We start from the raw sequence: 18835 nt of genomic DNA on the forward strand, positions 1-18835 counted from the left end.
TGTGAATAACTCCACCAACCACCTTCCATCTCTGACCAAGAGGAATTAAATTGATAGACATTTCATGCAACAGCAGACTCAAGAATTGTTTTGTAGAGCAATCACTGAGTAATTTTTGGGCTGACCTAAAAGCCATTTATCATGTCGAAGTGGAAATAATATATTTACTACCATTTTGCATAACATAACTCTGCGAGAGCAGATTTTCGCCATGACAAACATGAAAACTAAACATCATCACCGATTTCAACTCGAAGATGACTTGAGACTGAAGCTGACCAAAAAGCAACCAGATTTTACAAAATTGTGCAAAGAAAATCGTGCACACTTGTCACATTAAAATTAAATAACCTTATGTTATTTTCATTATTATTAGAATAGTATTTTAAAGGTAATAAATGTAAAAAAAACTTATTTTATTTATCATTAGCTGTCTATCACTATCCACAGCTTCTCCCGCATTATATCAAATTTTCTCGTGGGAGTAAGAAGTCAAAAAGTTGGCAAGTTCGTGTCTCAAAGACATGGTAACATAACACAGCTCAGCAAACTCAATCACTTATTAATGTTAGGCAGCATACACAACACTTGGATATATTTATATTTTGATTCTGAATGACAAGACTTGCTCTGCTTTTATATTTGAAGTTTAAATAAAGAAACAGAAGTTCAGAAAAGATAATCATAAGTTATGTAAAAGTACATATGCAATGAAGATATATTGACAATTAGACATATGACTTAACTAAATATATAAATGTAAATATATATACATATATGTTTCATTTTAAATTTGTAAAACAGTTGTTGAAAATAAAAAATTAAATCATGTCACACTTTAGAATTAAGAAAAGACATACAAGAAGAACAGAAGTTTTCAAGCAAGATGGGAGTCAATTACCTTTTTTATAGATGCAAAAGAAAGTTTCGCCATGTATAATTTGTAGATGAAGTATCAGTGTCTTGGAAAAATACAATTTAAAATATTATGAAATATACTGATTTGAAATTTCTACTTCAGAAAGAACAATACATATTTTAAAAAATATTTGAAGACAGCAAAAGAATAGTGAAAGCTAGTTTTATTATTGTGGAACTTATAGCTAAACATTCAGAATGTTTTAGTGAAGATAAACAATGTATCTGAAAACTGTAGAAATACTTTTTTCTGAAAAAGTTAAAAATATTCAGAATATTTTGCTACCAACAAACTGTATTTCAGAAAGAATTAATGAAATTGCAGCTAACATCAGTGAAATCTTGAATTCAGATTGCAAATCTCTGACGTTTTCAATCAGATTTCAATTGCAATCAATGAAACCTTAGATATAGCTGAACTGGTGGAAGTGGCCATGTTTATTTGTGCTTGTGATAGATATCTTACTGTCACTGAAGAACTGCTTGATATTCTATCTCTACTACAGATGAAGACATTTTTAATAAAAGTCTATGTACTTTTAATAAAATACAATCTTCCTTTATTAAAACTAGTGTCTGTAGCAATATCCATGACAGGAAAGACAAAAGGTTTGTAGCTAAATTATTAGCTAAGCAGAATGAAATTTTATCCCATTCACTATATTAAACATCAGGAAGTATTGTGTTCAAAAGTAGTAAAAACATTGGCTCTCCTGTCAAAATTTTAAAGTGCTTTAGGGAACTTATGAAATCAAAATGTTTTTAGAAATGAAAGGAGAATGAATAATAAAAATTGGTTGTAGGATTTGGCCTTCATTACAGATATTATGTGGCATTTAATTAAATTTAAAACTTCAAGGTCAAAATCTACTTGTCACATTCCCATACAACTGTATTAAAGCATTTAAGTTAAAACTTGGAATTTTGGAAGAAAACAATTGCAAAATTATGATTTAGTTCATTTTCCTACTTGCAAAAATTATAATGAATTATATTACAGTTGTGATTTTAATATACTACAAGTATTCAAGTAATTATTATTTGAATCTGAAAACTGATTTGAGGGATTCAATGTATGCAAAAATTATATTTTACTATTTACTGCTTCTTTTTCTTTTAATGCCAAAGAAGAAAAAAAAAAACATCCAAATGAAATTGATTGAAATCCAGAGAGCACTGAGCTAAAAGAAAACTATAATGAATTTGGTATTCCAGACTTTTATCTGTACTTGCCAGAACATTTTATTTAAATGTTTATCAGACATAAAAAACTGGAACTATATACTAAACCAACAACTTGACAACTAAATGCAAATTTCATTTTCCGGCTTTTAATTAACTAACGCAAAAGACAAGTCCGATGATAAGAAAGCGCTAGGAGTGTACCGCATTCCATTGCAGGACGAACATTTTAATAGACATATAACATACATAAGATCCACGTACAGATCACTTGCTAGAATAGGGGACCATAAATATGATGTCTCCAAGGGGAAGTATAATACTACATTAACCCAGTATGCTACCAAACCCAGGGTTTCTCCATGTCGGGATAAAGCTACTCTTTTACACAGGGCTTTTGATCAACATGACTTATGTTCGTTGGGAGATCTTGAAATTTATATAGCAGGCATGAAGGGAGGTTGCATTAAATCTGACTATATTCCAGTTCCACAATCGTGGAAGTATTATTTACAATGCCATAATGATAATTTTTATGTGTAATTATTTATTTATCTTTATGCAATGTAAGCAATTTCCTTATCAAACATTATTCATCATTATTATATTATGTGGCATTGTAAAAGTTAGTCTGATGTTTTAAGACTAACTTTTACAATGCCACATAATATAATAATAATGAATTTATTTATAGCTTTATTTAAAAAATAAATAATTTATATGATGTAAGTGTAACAATTTTTGTATTGAACATTGTTTAAATGTTTAAAAATTGGAACACAGCTAAGTTCAAAAGTTAGAAATTTTCAAAAGATAGAACTGTTTTTTTGTGTTTCGTGCATTCATTCCTAATGAAGGCCTCTGAAAGACGGCCAAAACATTTAAACATTAAATTTTATTTGTTCATTATATGCTGGAATTCAAATTTAGGTGTCAAGTTGTTGGTTTAAATGTTTATGATTGCTGCAAAAATATTGATAATGTTTGGTAGTATATGCCTATGTGAACAATTTTTTTCCATTTTGAAGGTTAATAAAGAGTTCACATGGGGCAAGATTAACAAATGTGCATTTAACACCTACATAAGAAAACATTATTATTGAAAAATTACACCTGTTTCTGCCAGAAGATGCCAAGTCTCTAGTAAGAAAATATCAATTTTTTAAATTTCTCTAAGTTTAAATTTTATTGTAACATTTAAAAGTAATAATATGTAGAAATAATATATTTTTTAAGTTTTGTAAATTCATTAAGAAAATATAAATGTAAAATTTAAATTAGTTATTTTCAAATATTTATAAAACATCTTTTTTTGTTTGCAGCATGCAGACTCTTTTAAACTGTATTTGGTGGCCTATAATCTTACATGAGTTTGACACCCCAGTTCAAATATCAAACCTGCAAATTTGTTAAATTTGCAGGTTTGATATTTAAATCTAAACATAATTTTGAATGGACAGGTAATACATAATCAAGAATTTCATATATCATGCTTTTCTAATGACAATTTGGAGATACTAGAAGAGCATCTGGCAATAGCTAGTAAGTTAGCTTTAACCATTATATAATATTTTTAAATAAAGAAATTCATAAATTGTTTTCAAATTAAAAGATGTATGAACTCAAAAATGTTTGCAAAATTGCCTATGTACAAAATGAACCAAATAATGATAAAAACCTTAAAATATATTAGTATAACAATATTAATATTTTCTCAATTATGTTCATTTTTTTACTTAAACAGTTGCAATGTCTGAAAAATTTTTTGAATCTCAAATATAAAAAAAATCAATATCTTTTTACCAACATATAAATTTATTCGTGACAAATATAGAGTACTCCATAACTCTTACTAATTTTTTAAATAAATTTCTAAGAACAGTGCTAATTCTTTCAAAATCAGATCTTTTGTAATTACTTCCTATTACTTTGTGTGATTATTGTACACTTATAGACTGTTTATATTTACCAAAGAAAACCAATCACAACTGGTAGTAGTGTAAAAATGTAAATTTCTAACCTATCACTCTAAAAAAAATTTAAACTAAGTTTCTCACTTCAGACCTGAAAGATCACAAAATCATCTATAGGAATTCTTTCTATGTAGTTACAAAAATACCAAGGATTTCACTCAATGAGAAACATATTACAGTATTGGTTTTCAAAAGTTTATATTTTGCAATCTTATTGCAATCATGTTTGATGAGATGAGTGACTTCCCACTATGTTATCAATACAATTAAGTAGTATGAAATTAAAACTACACACCATACACACAGTCTTCCAGCAAATAATATGTATTTGCATTAAACAAAAATGAAATGTTTTTGTAACAATTGAAGCTTGATGCAGGCCCCTGAAAGAGGCTGAAAATATTCCATTTTTATTTAATTCAAATACATATTTGCTAGAAGACTGTGTGTATGTGTATATAGTTTTAATTTGTGTACATTCCAACTGTTGGATACTTTTATGTTATATACAGTAGTATCATTTGTAAAGAAGCTAACAGTAGATATACCATATATCATTCAGTTCTTCAACTGTCTTCCAAGTTTGATCAAAGAACATACATACAAAAGCAAGGAGTCTCAATGAGAATCCATGTATCTGGCTCACTTAGGGAATTGTAATAAATCCTTCTAATTTCTTAGTAAAAAGTCATTTTGAAATACAGTAATATACTGTAACATGCTATTTTAGGTTTTAGTACCTTTAAAATTTAGGATTTTTAGGAGGTTTTAGGATCACTCTTAGATTCATTGCAATATATAATTAGTGACCACTAGCACAGCATCTTATTCACTAATCTAAATAACTAATATCACTAATTCTATTGCATTATTTTAATGATTTTATTAAATTTATCAAAGTAGAAATATTTAAGATGTCAAATTAGTTGAATCTCATTAGTCTATTGCAGTAACGTCATAAGTACTTAGATGAAAATCCCAGAAAAAGTTATGCAGAACTCTTTCAAGAAATATTGCATTCTCAATGCTTTAAAAGACACTGAGTATGATTGCATGTGGGAAGATATGAACATACCAGTATTGATTCAGAAAAGCTTAACATGGCAAGTGAAGACTTCCAATTTCAATACCACAGAAGACTGATATATATCTTACTTGCAATAAATACTAAACACTTCTGTTGACATAAATTTGTCTCAAGTTGTCTACTTAAAAAATATCCGTGGATATTTTTTGATCGAATCTACTCAATCTGATTGTATGTACTCTAATCTAAGATGCATCTTAGATTCAAGTAAATGCAGTAGTGTAAGTGCTATATTAATGACATATTATTCGCAGAAAAATAACATATCAAGATATTCCACAATCTAGTCAATTCAGTATTTCTCTAAAATGTAACTAATAAAGCTTAGTAAAACAACACTCTTAAAACATAATTTTTTAAAAAGCAAAGAAACACACACAATCTTATATAGAAATCCATAACACACTTTACACATACATTCCTTCCTACACTTATAACTTGCTTTCTTATAAACTTCAGATTTTTAGAGTTTTCATTAAATAAGCATCTACTACCATGACAATATTTTGAGAAAGTTTAATTATATCAAGGAACTAGTAGAGAAAAATAAATATCAAAAAAGAAGCAATAGAGAAATTATTAACTTTAAACATTAAAGAAAAAAAGAAGAGAGTAACAGACAGAATGCTCTCCCATAAAGTCTGTATGATATTTGTTTATTCTTCCATTGGGTCAAATTGACAACATTCATTTTCAAAAATGTTGAATAATCCCCACAGATTATCCATAGAATCCAGGCTCAGACTACATACTGATCAGTTCAGAATAATAACGTTACTGGCTGAAAACCATTTCTTGGTTCTTGCAGATTGATGGCAGGGAGGTTATCCTATTTTCAATAGGATAACCTCCCTGCCATCAATCTGTATATTCAGTAAATGGATATACACTGCATATATGTAGCTGTATATTCAGTAAATGAATATACACAGTAGTGATTATGTTGGCAAATGTTCTGCAAGCATATCTTGATATAATGAGGTCATTCATGTGGAAATTGTCACAACTGGTGAAACACCATAAGCAACAAATGCACCTCTGACCATCACTGACCATTATCCAAACCAACATTTTGAGAAATACTCCTTGTTGTCACAAATACGATGCCAGTGATATTGAAAGACATCTGTTCCATCTAAGTTAAACTTCTTGTCTAAAAAGACAACATTGTTCCATTTCTCACCAAAGACTATTTATATGATGATGAGCAAATGCCACACATGCAGTGGCATAGCATGGGTGTCTGCCGCCCAGGGCAGAGGAAAACTTCACCACCCCCTTATTTAGGTATCTCAATTTAAAAGACTAAAATTCAGTTTCGTCACAGAATAAGTAATGAAAAATTCTGTGCTAGTGTTGCCACCTTTTTAAAACTTGCTGACCCGGACGGCAAGTGAGGTTTGTTTGAATAGAAGTTTCTGAAGCATGCGTAATGTCATTTTGCAAAGCAAAGAATAATGTGCAGTGCATGCTGGTTCTAAATCAGTTACAGTTAGAGACTAGGCAGATTTGGGTAAGAGTAACCTAGGTGACTTAGCTCTATTGGATATCAGAGATGTGTATGAATACGAATCGTACAAGCAAAAAAAAAAAAAGAAAGAAAGAAAGAAAGAAAAAAAAAAAAAAAAAAGGTTGACAGGTTGCACACAATATTCCCAGACAAAATTAATTGTTCACCTGGACAGTGAGTCGATTCCCAGACTGTCCGGGTGGTAACACTATTCCGTGCTCATTTCAATCAGTCCGAATCGTAGGTGCGACAAAAATATGAAAGAAAATGGTTCAAATTTTTACAAGATATTATTATTATTTATTGTGAAATTTTGTCGCCTCCCTATGCTACACCACTGCACACATGTTTTCCCTGGACTGTAATTAAAAGACGATGGCTTTTAAATTTTGTAAAGTGTAATGTTTTGCTGAAGTTAAGACTCTGGACTGTTCTGAAGTTATATCAAAGATCCATACATGCCATTACTTCCAAAGACAAGCATTTGTCATAATATGCAAGAGATGCTGCTTGATTTCTCAGGTGATTGGTTAACACTGGAAGTCTTCACCATAACTGCTTTCTTGTTCTACATTCACATGGTTTTGTAATAGGAAGGTATTCACAATGGTCTTTGAACGTCTTATAGCAGCAGAAATTTTACCACACTGTTCATTCTTTTCAATCCTCTTTCAAACTCAGACAATTGCATACCTTTTGGCAAGTTTATTGCTATATGTTTGCTCCTCTACTGAGTGATAATTGATGTTATGTTAATCTGGTTTATAAAGCTGGAGATGTAGCAAATTGAATCTTGATTTGCCTATTGTTACTTGATGAATCATGAAAACATGTTATTGACCTTATACTTCTGTCTAAGATACTGTATATTGAACTAAGCAACAGATCATGAAACAAATAATCAACTTAAATTTTTACAAACTCTTTTAAGCAAATGTTTTCCTATGCCACTTTTTCTTATCATTTGTTTTGTTTTATTCATACATAGCAATTATAAAAATTATTGTGCTTTCTTTTTTTACAACAACCTTATACTTTTGTCCAGCACTATATAAGTCAAATCCAAGACCACAGCCATTTCAGATTAACACTACAAATATAAAAGATTTATATAGTATCACTTATGCCTTAGTGAATTTAATCATATATAGTGAAACTCCATTAACAGATATTCCTGAATAGCAGACATCTATAATCAACCTTATAAAAACACAATGTTCCACTACCTTCAATATTCTGAAAAAATTAATTACATATGAAATATTTCAAAATGAAAACAAAGAATTGGTTCAAATACTCCTTCAAACAACAAATTTTGACCTACAGGCATTGAATAAAGACTGGTTGAAAATAGGAATGAAAGAGGAGAACAAATTGTAAAAAGTTGAACAATACTCTTTATCTGTTAGATAAGACTAATCTGGTTGAGTTGCCAATCACCACTTATCATCATACATATTAATGTTATTAAACTTCTGTGTTATTGTTTGAATTAAGTTTATGATACTAAGAAACCATAAACTTTTCCTGAGTTATTCATTCATTCAACAAGAACTGTACTACAGTAGTAATGAAAAGAAAGTTAAAACTATTAAAACAGAATTTGTGGTGGCAAAAGTTCAAAGGTCATGTTATGAAAAAAATTTTCTGGCCACTATAAAGTGTTGGAACATATTCTGTATACCACAAAGCCGTTAAGATTATAAATGCCAACACTTTGTAGTGTTGGCATTTATAATCTTAACAGCTTTGTGGTGGCTTAGGTATAATTTTCAATAAATCATTTATTGAAAAAAGCAAAAAAATGTTTGAAAAATTACACCTACTTGATAACTACAAAGCAGACAAATCACTATATTGATTTTTATTAGTTGCTTAGATCATAAATGATGTTATAAATGTACGAATACCAAATACATTTTCACCCTTGAAGTAGCTAGCAAATCACCTTTGTAACTCAACATTCAAACTCTCACTGCCTAAACTGACCATCCACCCCTCTGTTCATAACAGTTTCAATTTTCTTTTTCATTAATTCTATCCATGTTGTTTTTGATGAATTAATAATTAATTAATCAATGTTTAAGTTTTGTCGTAATTTTTATGTTCCATTTAATGTATCCTGCTCAATCTGTCTGCTATTTAGAATTCAATTAAGATGAATATTTACAGATGAAAAAATGAATAATATACAGTACTATATATATATTTTAATTATATATTCTGTTTAATTTTTGCATTAGGAGTGTGAATAAACCAAATTCACACTCCTAATGGAAATTTGCTGTTTTTGTAATTCATCATATTCTCCACTATGTGATGACTACATTAAAATACAGTATAGCCACCAGCATGTACAGTACCTCCAAATGAAGGACACCTCTAAATAGAAGACAAACTTCCCAGTCCCATTAGTGTCCACTACTCAAAGGATATACTGTATAAGAATAAAAATGTATATTGTTGTAGTTACATTTTAATAATATAAATGGTTTTGTCTCATATAAAAGTTAAATGATAAAAGATAAAAGAAACAAATCATTTTATAATAGGCTACATATTATTTGTTTTAAACTCTTTAGAAAGTCCTTCAGAGTTTTTGATTTATAGCAGTTCCTCCCTTCTTTGCCACAATGTCCTATAGTAACCTCATTCCTTTTAGTGCATACAGTATGGAAAAAGTTAAAACTTCAGCATCAGTCACTCACTTGGTATGGACTAGGTTAAAAGTACTGTAGTATTTATGTGGTCAGTTCATTTATGGCATAGCTTTTATAAATTATAAGAAAAGTATATCCATTTACAGATTTACATCAGATAATGAGAAACCAGTTATTCAGGACTCAGACAAGTAGGATTCTACTGCACTTATGATAGCCTGCTGAAGTTATAAGTGATGCAATGCTGTTAGAAATTTAGTATGGTTAGCTTAATTTCATGCAAAAATGCAAGGGCATAGGCAATCTGCCAAGGGAGTGGATACCTCCTGGGATCACTTTCAATGAGAAATTGCCCTTATTTAGATGTTAGAGACATAAAGAAAACTTGGAAAACTCCATGTGATTAGTCTATTTGGTCACATGAAACCCATAACCATCTACTACCGTTCAGTTTGTTTTTATCCACTTCAGCCAGAGGTAGACCCATCTATTAAAGCAATATAGATTTTATCTTGATATAAAAAATAGAATAACTTTTGTTTTTTAAAGAACTAAGTCTATTTTTGGACATGCCGTAAAATCTCAAATATATCAAAATATACCTAAATAGGCTCAATTATTCCAAACCTTGAAAGTTATACAAAAGTATATTCTCTCAAATTTTGAAAAATTAATCCTGGCATTGTGAATACATTTTTGTTCTTCCCAAATTGAAAATAACAAAAATATGCAAAATTCAATGCTTAATTATAAATTATTACATAAATTAGTTTGTATTATGTTAAAATATTAGGAAGAGTATTTCAAATATTTATTTAAATGTATTTGAAAGTAAATTTTTCAAATCTCCAATATATCAATGAGTTTTTACAAACAAGGCCAAATTCTATTTAAAATAATACATTCATGTCTAAAAAATACAAATCATCCAATTCATAGATAAAGCAAAAAATAAGCAAAACAGCAGAAAATTTTCATGAATGTTTTCAAACTACAAAAATACCCAAGATATGATCAAACATTCCATTAAAAAGCACAAGTTCATGCGAAGTATACAAGCTCCATAAACAGTAGTAGTATGGCCTTGATTCAGTTGACATTTGACCATCGAGGGTAGTTCTTTATGGTTTTATTGTCTTAATAGTGACAATGCCAAAAAGATGCCACATAGATAATTTTACAAAACAAAGAATTATTAGAAGATTAGAAACAGCAGTCACAAACATGTTTAGTGACTGCTGTTTAGTGATAGCTATCTATGGTCATAAACATTAGAGTTTCACAAAAAACTATCTACAGCAGGCTTCAGGCAAATAGTCTTTTTATCAGACATAAAATACATTAAGTTCCATTGACTCCAGTGCACAGAAAATCCTATTTAAGATGGTGTAAAGAACACATTGAACTTTGAATAGGACAATGTTCTATTCATAAATGAGTCGAGTCCAGGTAAATCAATAGAATGATTCTTGTTGGATTAGAATTTAGAGAGATTGAGGAATCAAATTCAGTCCTATAAACATCATGGAAAGAGACTTTGCTGATGATAGATGGTCTGAGGTAGTATTATCTTTAATGGCAACACTGAGCTCATTTTTGCAAGGAATGCATTTACTGCAAGAAGGTACAGGGATTAGGTTTTGAAATTCCATGTGAGATTTCTAAGGTGCTGTGGATGCAGATCTCATTTTCAGAGTGGATAATGCCCATGCACATTGGGGCTACACTTATCAATAACTTTCTTGACAGTGAAGATATTCATTGCAGGAATGGCCAGTAAGATTTCTAGATCTAGAACCCACAGAACAAGTGTGGGATGCTCTAGTGCAGGAATGGTGAACCTTTTTGAGCCCATGTGCCATATAGTAAACATAGTTAACTTTAAAGAGGTTAATGTGTGCCAAAGTTTTAGACTTCAAACAACAATATTTAAATATTTAAAGAAATTAAATGAATATGCTGTAATTAGAATAAATGTAAAAAAGCTGATTGAAAAAAGGGTAATCAGGTGATAAACCAAAAGGATGTTACATCTTATATGTTACATGCCAGATGATTTCTCTTTACTTGCCACTTTGGGCACACATGGCATAGGTTCACCACCTCTGATCTACAGAGAAGAGTTGCATCATGTCAGCTTTTATTCAAAAACACTCCAGGTGCTTCTAGATGTTCTTACTCAAGAATGGACTTTGCTACCAACAAAGCAAATAAACAATGTTATGATCAGTATGAGTAATTGCTGTGCAGTGTATGCATGCAGGAGACAATCACAGGTCAATATTAATCATTCTCTCTGCAAAAAGATATATGAAAATACCTTTTCTTGTTTTTGGTTTAACATAATTTAGATTACATTTTTGTTTTTCAATTGTTTTGCTTCATAAAGAGTACAACATTCTGCTTGTATCTTAAGTTTTATGCTGTTCTATCAGGTAGTTCCTGAGATTTAGGCCAAAATTAATGGTTGTTTATTTTTTGGACAAGAGTATATTTTCAAATTAAGGTCTCAGAAAATAAAACACAAGATGAAAACAATAAAACTTTTATGTATATAATACTTACTTGAATTTACTAATAATAAACTTAAAATATGCCAAACAACTACCAGATTAAACCATGCCACTTCTCCATTGTAGAATATTCTGGAAGAAAAGAATTGACCTGGAGCAGCACTCAAACCCACAATTTCCACTTATTATGTGGATATGCTGCCAGTTATATAAAACATGAGCTTCCAGATCAATCTCCTCTTCCAGTGCCAGCTGGGATTTAGACCAAAAATTAATGGTTATGTTTATTTTTTGGACAGGAGTGTATTTTCAAATTGAGGACTCAAAATAAAACACAAGATGAAAACAATAAAACTTTAACTTCTATGTATAGGATACTTACTCCATTCAACTCTGTATATAAGTGGATGATTATAGGACAAGTATGCTGAAGACATCCCCAGATGGCACCATAAGTAACGAAGGATGGCTATAGCATAATTCAATATGTCTGGAAGAAGAGATCAGTCTGGAGGCAGGTAGTGTAGCTAGTAATGCTTCCGCTCAGTAAGTGAGAGTTGCAGGTTAGAGTGCCACTACAGGCCAATTCTTTTCTTCCAGAATATTCTAAATTATTTATAAATATTAATTTGATTATAATTATTAAATCTAATAAGAGATGACACACAACACCTGCCTTTAATGACAAATTATTAAGAAATTAATTAAATATAAATGCAAAGAAGTAGCTCAATTTAATCCAGTAGTTGTTTGGCATATTACTAAAATAATCGGGTTTGGAGATGTTTGTATATGTAAATCATAAAATGAAAATTAAAAAGAATTTTAACTTTGTCACTGTGACAAAATAGAGGTAGTCAGAAATAATAAACAATTTACTCATAGATACAAATTCAACAAAATTTACAATATTAGTCATTTATCTTGTCAAATAAGGAACATAGTTATAATAACAAAAACAAATACACTGAGTTCAGCGTTACATGCGTTTTCTTTATCGCTAGCACTTTCAACGAACTTATTGTCATCGTCCTCAGGTGAATACAGATATTTTCCATTCTTGAGAAATCGGGGGTCTATGCTGTACTTTTGGAAAATCAGGCAACGGGAGTAAACACAAGATATATCAGGGCCACCACTAGAATGCTTTCCAGCCACCTTGATGAGCACCAAGACAATGTTAGGAGGGGAAGACACACCACTGAGCTCGCAAGGAAGGTACTTGAGCAGGGTTACAACCCGTTATGGTCCCAAGCGGTTATGCTCAAGAGCTGCAAGGATCAAAAAACTGTTTTTATATGGAAATCTCTCCTCACTACCACCTTGGACACTTGCAACACCCATACGCTCGAGCTGCCTAGTGTATGGGTCACGCTGTATAAGCGTTTAAGCGAGTATTAGCAGTCTCTAGTATGCATGTAGCGTGAGCTTGGCTCTGCGCATGCGCCAGCTCGCACTTCACAGAGCTGTCTGCTCGTTCGGTTTTCGAATTATGTTTAAATATTTACTTCGTGTTCCTAACGGCTTTAACATAATTTCACATTATCTTATGCATTCTATTCTGCATTTGATTATTTTTGTTTAAAAGCTTTGGTAAATATCTGTATTCGCCTGAGGACGACGACAATAAATTCGTTGAAAGTGCTAGCGATAAAGAAAACACATGTAACGCTGAACTCAGTGTATTTGTTTTTGTTATTATATATTAATTTGGTGTGTTAGTCATCCTATTGATTACTAAGGAACATAGTTGCTTCAATTTCAATTTGTTGGAATTTAACATTTATATTTATAAGTCAGAAAGATCATATAATCTTATCCAAATCTGTAATGAAAAGTAATTTTATTTAATAAATTCCACCCTGTATATAATTTTTATTGATAAGTTTCTGAATAATCTAATTATTTTTGAAGTAAGCAATTATTTCTAAAATGCAGTTTTGATAGTTATGTATAGCATTAGATTTTTATGAGATTATGAAAACTCATTATGAGAATTTTGTGTTATTCATGCTGAATTCTATTTACATCACTTTAATACTCATCTATTGTCAATTCATAGAACAAATATGGATAGTGCAAAACTTAATCTTTGCTACTTCAAATAAGCTCTATATTTATTTTGCCAAATCTTTACTACTACAATTTTATATATTAAAATCTGCTTTCATCCCATTCATTTCATACTGAAATTTTCATATACATATGCACTTTTAACTCAACAATCTTTTCTTTACATTTAATTTCTAAACACATTTAAGATTTCAACAGCTTGCCACATTGAGAGATTAAGTTATCAAAAAATTAAAAATATTAAACTGCATAATGTATTTCTACTCAAATAAGAGTATGTTCTTTTATATGAAAATTGCTTCTTTTTGCATTTTTGGAATACATGTCCTGTTTGCTTATAAGATCATACTTCAAACATAAGAGCATGCTCTTGTAAGCACAGAAATACAATATATATTTTAATTTCAACAGATCATCAGCAACTGACTGAGAAAAAATTTTGAAAAGTAAAATTATAACAAACCAACATATATTAATTAACTATAAATACAAATACAGTCGACCCCCCTATAACATGGTAGATATGTTCCGGTTTTTATGAATCCATTTTCTATGAGTCCAGTCAATCGCAGCCCGGCATGTATGCAGTTTACAGACTATGGCTGTTTGAAAGGTTTCTTCCATAAAATTAATCGATTCTAGACTAATTCAACTCAACATTTCCAAAATATGTATAATTTTTTGGGAATAATCCATATAAACTATGCTATAAACAAAAAATCGTAGAATTACTTACCAAGTGTGCACCATTCGACGATGCCATTGCTTAAGCTTGTTTTCATTGTGGAGCGATGCATCGAATGGTGCTCGTGCGCTTCCTGATAAATTATTTTTCTGCGAAAATTTTGCTGAACTTTGGAGACATCATTAATATAAATATAATTTTTATGGCCGTTAAATAATAAATGGTTTTTAGTCGGTCCGCCGCTCGTTTAAACGCAACGGTTTGTGCAATATCCACTATTGGTCTAGATTCGACCAATCCTGTTGCGACTCAAGTCAGCGATGACGTTTTACAGAATTATAGGAGATTTTTTAGTGTGTTTGTACGAATACTGTTGCAATTTTTTCGCCATGATATAGGAATCTGAACTATAAAAACCCATGTTATGGGGGGTCAACTGTAACTTTTGCTTTATTTTATTTATTTATTTATATATATATATACTGTATATATAATCCAGCAGTTTCCAAAGTGTGTGCTGGGAAATGCTCACAGGGGTGCCATGAAATGTTATGAGGTTCAATATACATTAGCATTGATGCTAGTTCATGCTTGACATTGAAAAAAAAGATCAACATGTTCAGAAGAAAGTGCTTTGAAATGAAAATTTAACATGTGAAAATGTTTTCAAGTTTTGAAAGATTACGATAGAAAAAAACATAAACTCAATCTGTATGTGTTATAAACAAATTTAAACATTATTTTATTTTTATAAATTTTGTTATAAATTGAACATTAATTTATAAAACTTTATAATACTATTATTCAAACAAAAGATGAAATATAGAACTTTGGGGATCTGCTCCTATTTATCTACTATGTAATGTATTAATAATAATCCAGGAAATCTATTTATTATTATTAAATTTATCATATGGTAGCAGGTCTCTTTATGTAATAAAATATATGGAATCAACATTATACAACTACTTTATGTAAAATCATTAGTATTAATTCTGATTATATTTATAAAAGTATTGACATTAATCATAATATAAATCTAAAAACATTTGAATTCTCAAGATTGAAACAAAAATATATATTATCATAGTTAAAGTTTTGGATAAAGAAATAAAATACTCCAGTATATTTTGTAGATGTATTCATATATGGAATTGTTTATACACAAAATATCATATGAAAGAAAATTTAACTAAATTTTTAATTCTTAGTTAAGAATATTACATGAATTAAATGAATATTATGTGAAATCATAAATAATTGTTATTAGTTTACATAATACATTTCATTTATAAATTATTAAATTTGTTCTAATAATGGATAATAGACTCTGGATAATATATATATAAAGGTTAATATTTCTTCATATTAATATTGTTAGTTTTGTTATTACTAATGTTGACAATTTGTAAACAAGTAAATAAGTTAATTTAATTTTTATACAGAAGATAGCACCATAAAATATTTTGTCATATAATTTCTTTATATCAGGTTTGTAAAAGGAAAGTGTTAAAGGCTCACTATTATCCCAGCTAGTGATAATAAATTTCAATTCAATTTCATTAAACAATGTGCTTACAAAAGATTCCAACTTAACAACTGTTCTGTGTTATTTTCAAAGTTCTCCCTTGTATCAATTGGTGCATCTTTAATTTTATTTCAAAAGAAATCAATTTATATAACAAGAACTTACTCTATTTCCTAGAAACCTTGCCTCCAAAAGTTCTTGTTTTCGAGGATCTAAGCTGTGGAGATTGTCCATCATCTCGGAGCTCCACCTTAAATACAACAATCGTTAAACACTTTAGCTATAATAATTTAATTATATTCTTATCAGCGATATAGTTCATATTCTGATTAAATCATTCAAAATTATGTAACATACATAAAACTTATAAGTTAGTCAATAAGTTATTATGATCAGAGGTATTTTGTAAAGTTAACACTAAAAATATTGAAAAATCACAATAAATGTTTTAATTGCAACAAACTTGAATTTATTTGATTCTTTAAGTAACTAAATTCCATTTAGAATTCTTTGATAAGTACATAATACTTCAAAGCACTCGAATCTTTTTATTTTTTCTGCTCCTTTAAAGCATTTACTATAATTTTTCAAACATATTTTTCTACATGTCTAAATTAATAATTAAAACTTTAAATAGGAAATATTCAAAATACTCTTCTAAATTATGTAACACAAATATATGAACAAGTTTAGATAGCAGCATCCGACAATAAAATCAACTGGGTTCACATCTGACAGACCACATAAAATCGATTCTTTCCAAAGACCCTTCCATGATAAAAATTTTAGGTATTTGTCCCCACTAGCAACAAAATTTACAAGCAGAACTCGAAGAATGCCTCTCAAATACCCTCTGTCCATATTTTTCCTGAGTGATTTCAGATTTTCTGACCGACCAACAAATCCGATGCAAACACAAACTCCCTTTCACTGCCCTTCATATTTTTTTTATTTGTCCTCAATCTCCCGACTAAATACAAGGACAACTCTTCTCGTTGCCTCCGAGCATCCCATTCACAACGGCCCGGGAAGCACAACCAAAGACTTGTACTGATTAAGACGGCATGCCAAATTCTTGTTTTCTAGAACAGCCAACCTACAAAGAAAAAACAATCCGGGGTAGATACGAAACCATAATCAATCAGCCCCCTATATTCTGCAAAAGCCTACATCAGAAACAAATCAAAATGCATGTCTGGATCCTATCTGCAGGGCAGAGACAGCTGCCCCTGATATAGCGGGGGAAAAGGCTTCTCAAAAACGTCAGAAAACAGGTAGAAGATAGGACGCCCTCTGGGGAGGCCGTCCCTCCCAACCAGATTTTCCCACGCACAAGTAAACGACGACGGGGGAGTTACTGACGGGAAAAACGAAACGTTCGATTAGGCGAAAACGTAAAAAAACAAAGGGGCGGAAGAGGTGTGAAATGGAATTTTATTATTATGTAAAAAAACGGGCGGACGAAGAAGCAGATAAACGTTAAACATTTTTCAGTTGTTTAAAACGTCAGCGTCACACGTTTTCCGTCCGAGACGGACGCGTAAACGGCACGGTGGTCCGGCCATCGATCCGCAGACGTCGTAATTAATGGAGAAGAAACGTCGACGGAATTGCAGAAACGTAGGTTTGAAAAGAGGGGAAGGAAAAGAAAACCGAATTCGATCGTAGGTCCGCAGTCCTGGGCGTAAATATTAATCGAGGCGACGCGAGAAACGACGGTAAGGCCAAGCTAGACATAGGGACGAAAACAAAAAACTGCACACCTGCTATGAACGTGTAACAGCAAGGGGAACATTTTCCTTCCACGCACCAGCTCCGCGTGTCGTTCCCCTCACCGGCGACCGGACGTCTTCCGTCTCTTCCGATCGGGGTCCATCCCCGCAACGGTTAAGGACGTGGCGCGAGTCCCATGGCGTCGACCGAGAATCGCACGCACCACACACGCGCCGACGGGAAATCCTCGCCGCGGCCCCGAAACACGGCACACGGCCACCGGATGCCGGCCGACGTCGTCGTCGTCGTCGTTGTCGTCGTCCGCAGCAGTTGACGTGACTCTCGACGGAGGCGACGAGAATTAATTACGAGAAGAAAGTCGTACGTAACGTAACCGGAGGTTACGAAAGACGGGCTTCCGGACGGGAATCTCCATCGATCCTAGTCCGAAGATGCTGGACTCCGCGGGTCGAACGCGGGGTGCGACGGCGGAAGAGCCACGACGGTCACACACCACACACACACACACGCACGTACACACGGACGGACACACGCTTCCACCACCGGTTGCGACGCACAGTATCCGCATCGACGCTACTACGCAGGGTTCCCATCCACGATTCCAAGGGAGCCTCCGACCGTCCAACCTTAACCTCCACGGCAACGGCCGGCAGTGCGTCGTCGCTCGCCGACGACGACGGCCGTCGAACCGCTCGTCCGAATATCGAACGCTCCATCCCTCCCTCCCTTCGTCTAGTTCGCAATTCCCGACGGAAGACCGGTTCTTTTCTCCCCCCCCGCGACGCCTTCCCGACTAGCGTCGAATCCGCAGTTCCGACCCGACTCTTCCCGTCGGCCCCTTCGTTTCCGTAAATCGGTCTCCACGCCGGACTACCATTTCTACCTAGCGCCCGCACCCAACGGCTTTTCTACGGCGGGAGTCGCGCCGCCCATCGCGTCCGAGCGCGCGTCACAACGAGAGCCAGCGGGGCG

General features: G+C 32.2%; 1 protein-coding gene across 1 annotated transcript in view; it reads right to left on the bottom strand.

The window, feature by feature from the left end:
* LOC111641369 overlaps positions 1 to 18609 on the bottom strand; it is a 34082-nt gene extending 15473 nt beyond the window's left edge. The window contains exons 1-2 of the mRNA XM_023387524.1: positions 17893 to 18609; positions 16295 to 16379 (exon numbers count right to left, since the gene is read on the bottom strand). Of these exons, the coding sequence (XP_023243292.1) occupies positions 16295 to 16379; positions 17893 to 17924 (117 nt within the window). The 5' untranslated portion in view covers positions 17925 to 18609. The remainder of the gene's footprint in view (positions 1 to 16294; positions 16380 to 17892) is intronic.
* Positions 18610 to 18835: the final 226 nt, after the last annotated feature.

Source organism: Centruroides sculpturatus, unplaced genomic scaffold, assembly GCF_000671375.1.
Source record: "Centruroides sculpturatus isolate CEXI.00-Female unplaced genomic scaffold, Cexi_2.0 scaffold1350, whole genome shotgun sequence".
Classification (NCBI taxonomy): domain Eukaryota; kingdom Metazoa; phylum Arthropoda; class Arachnida; order Scorpiones; family Buthidae; genus Centruroides; species Centruroides sculpturatus.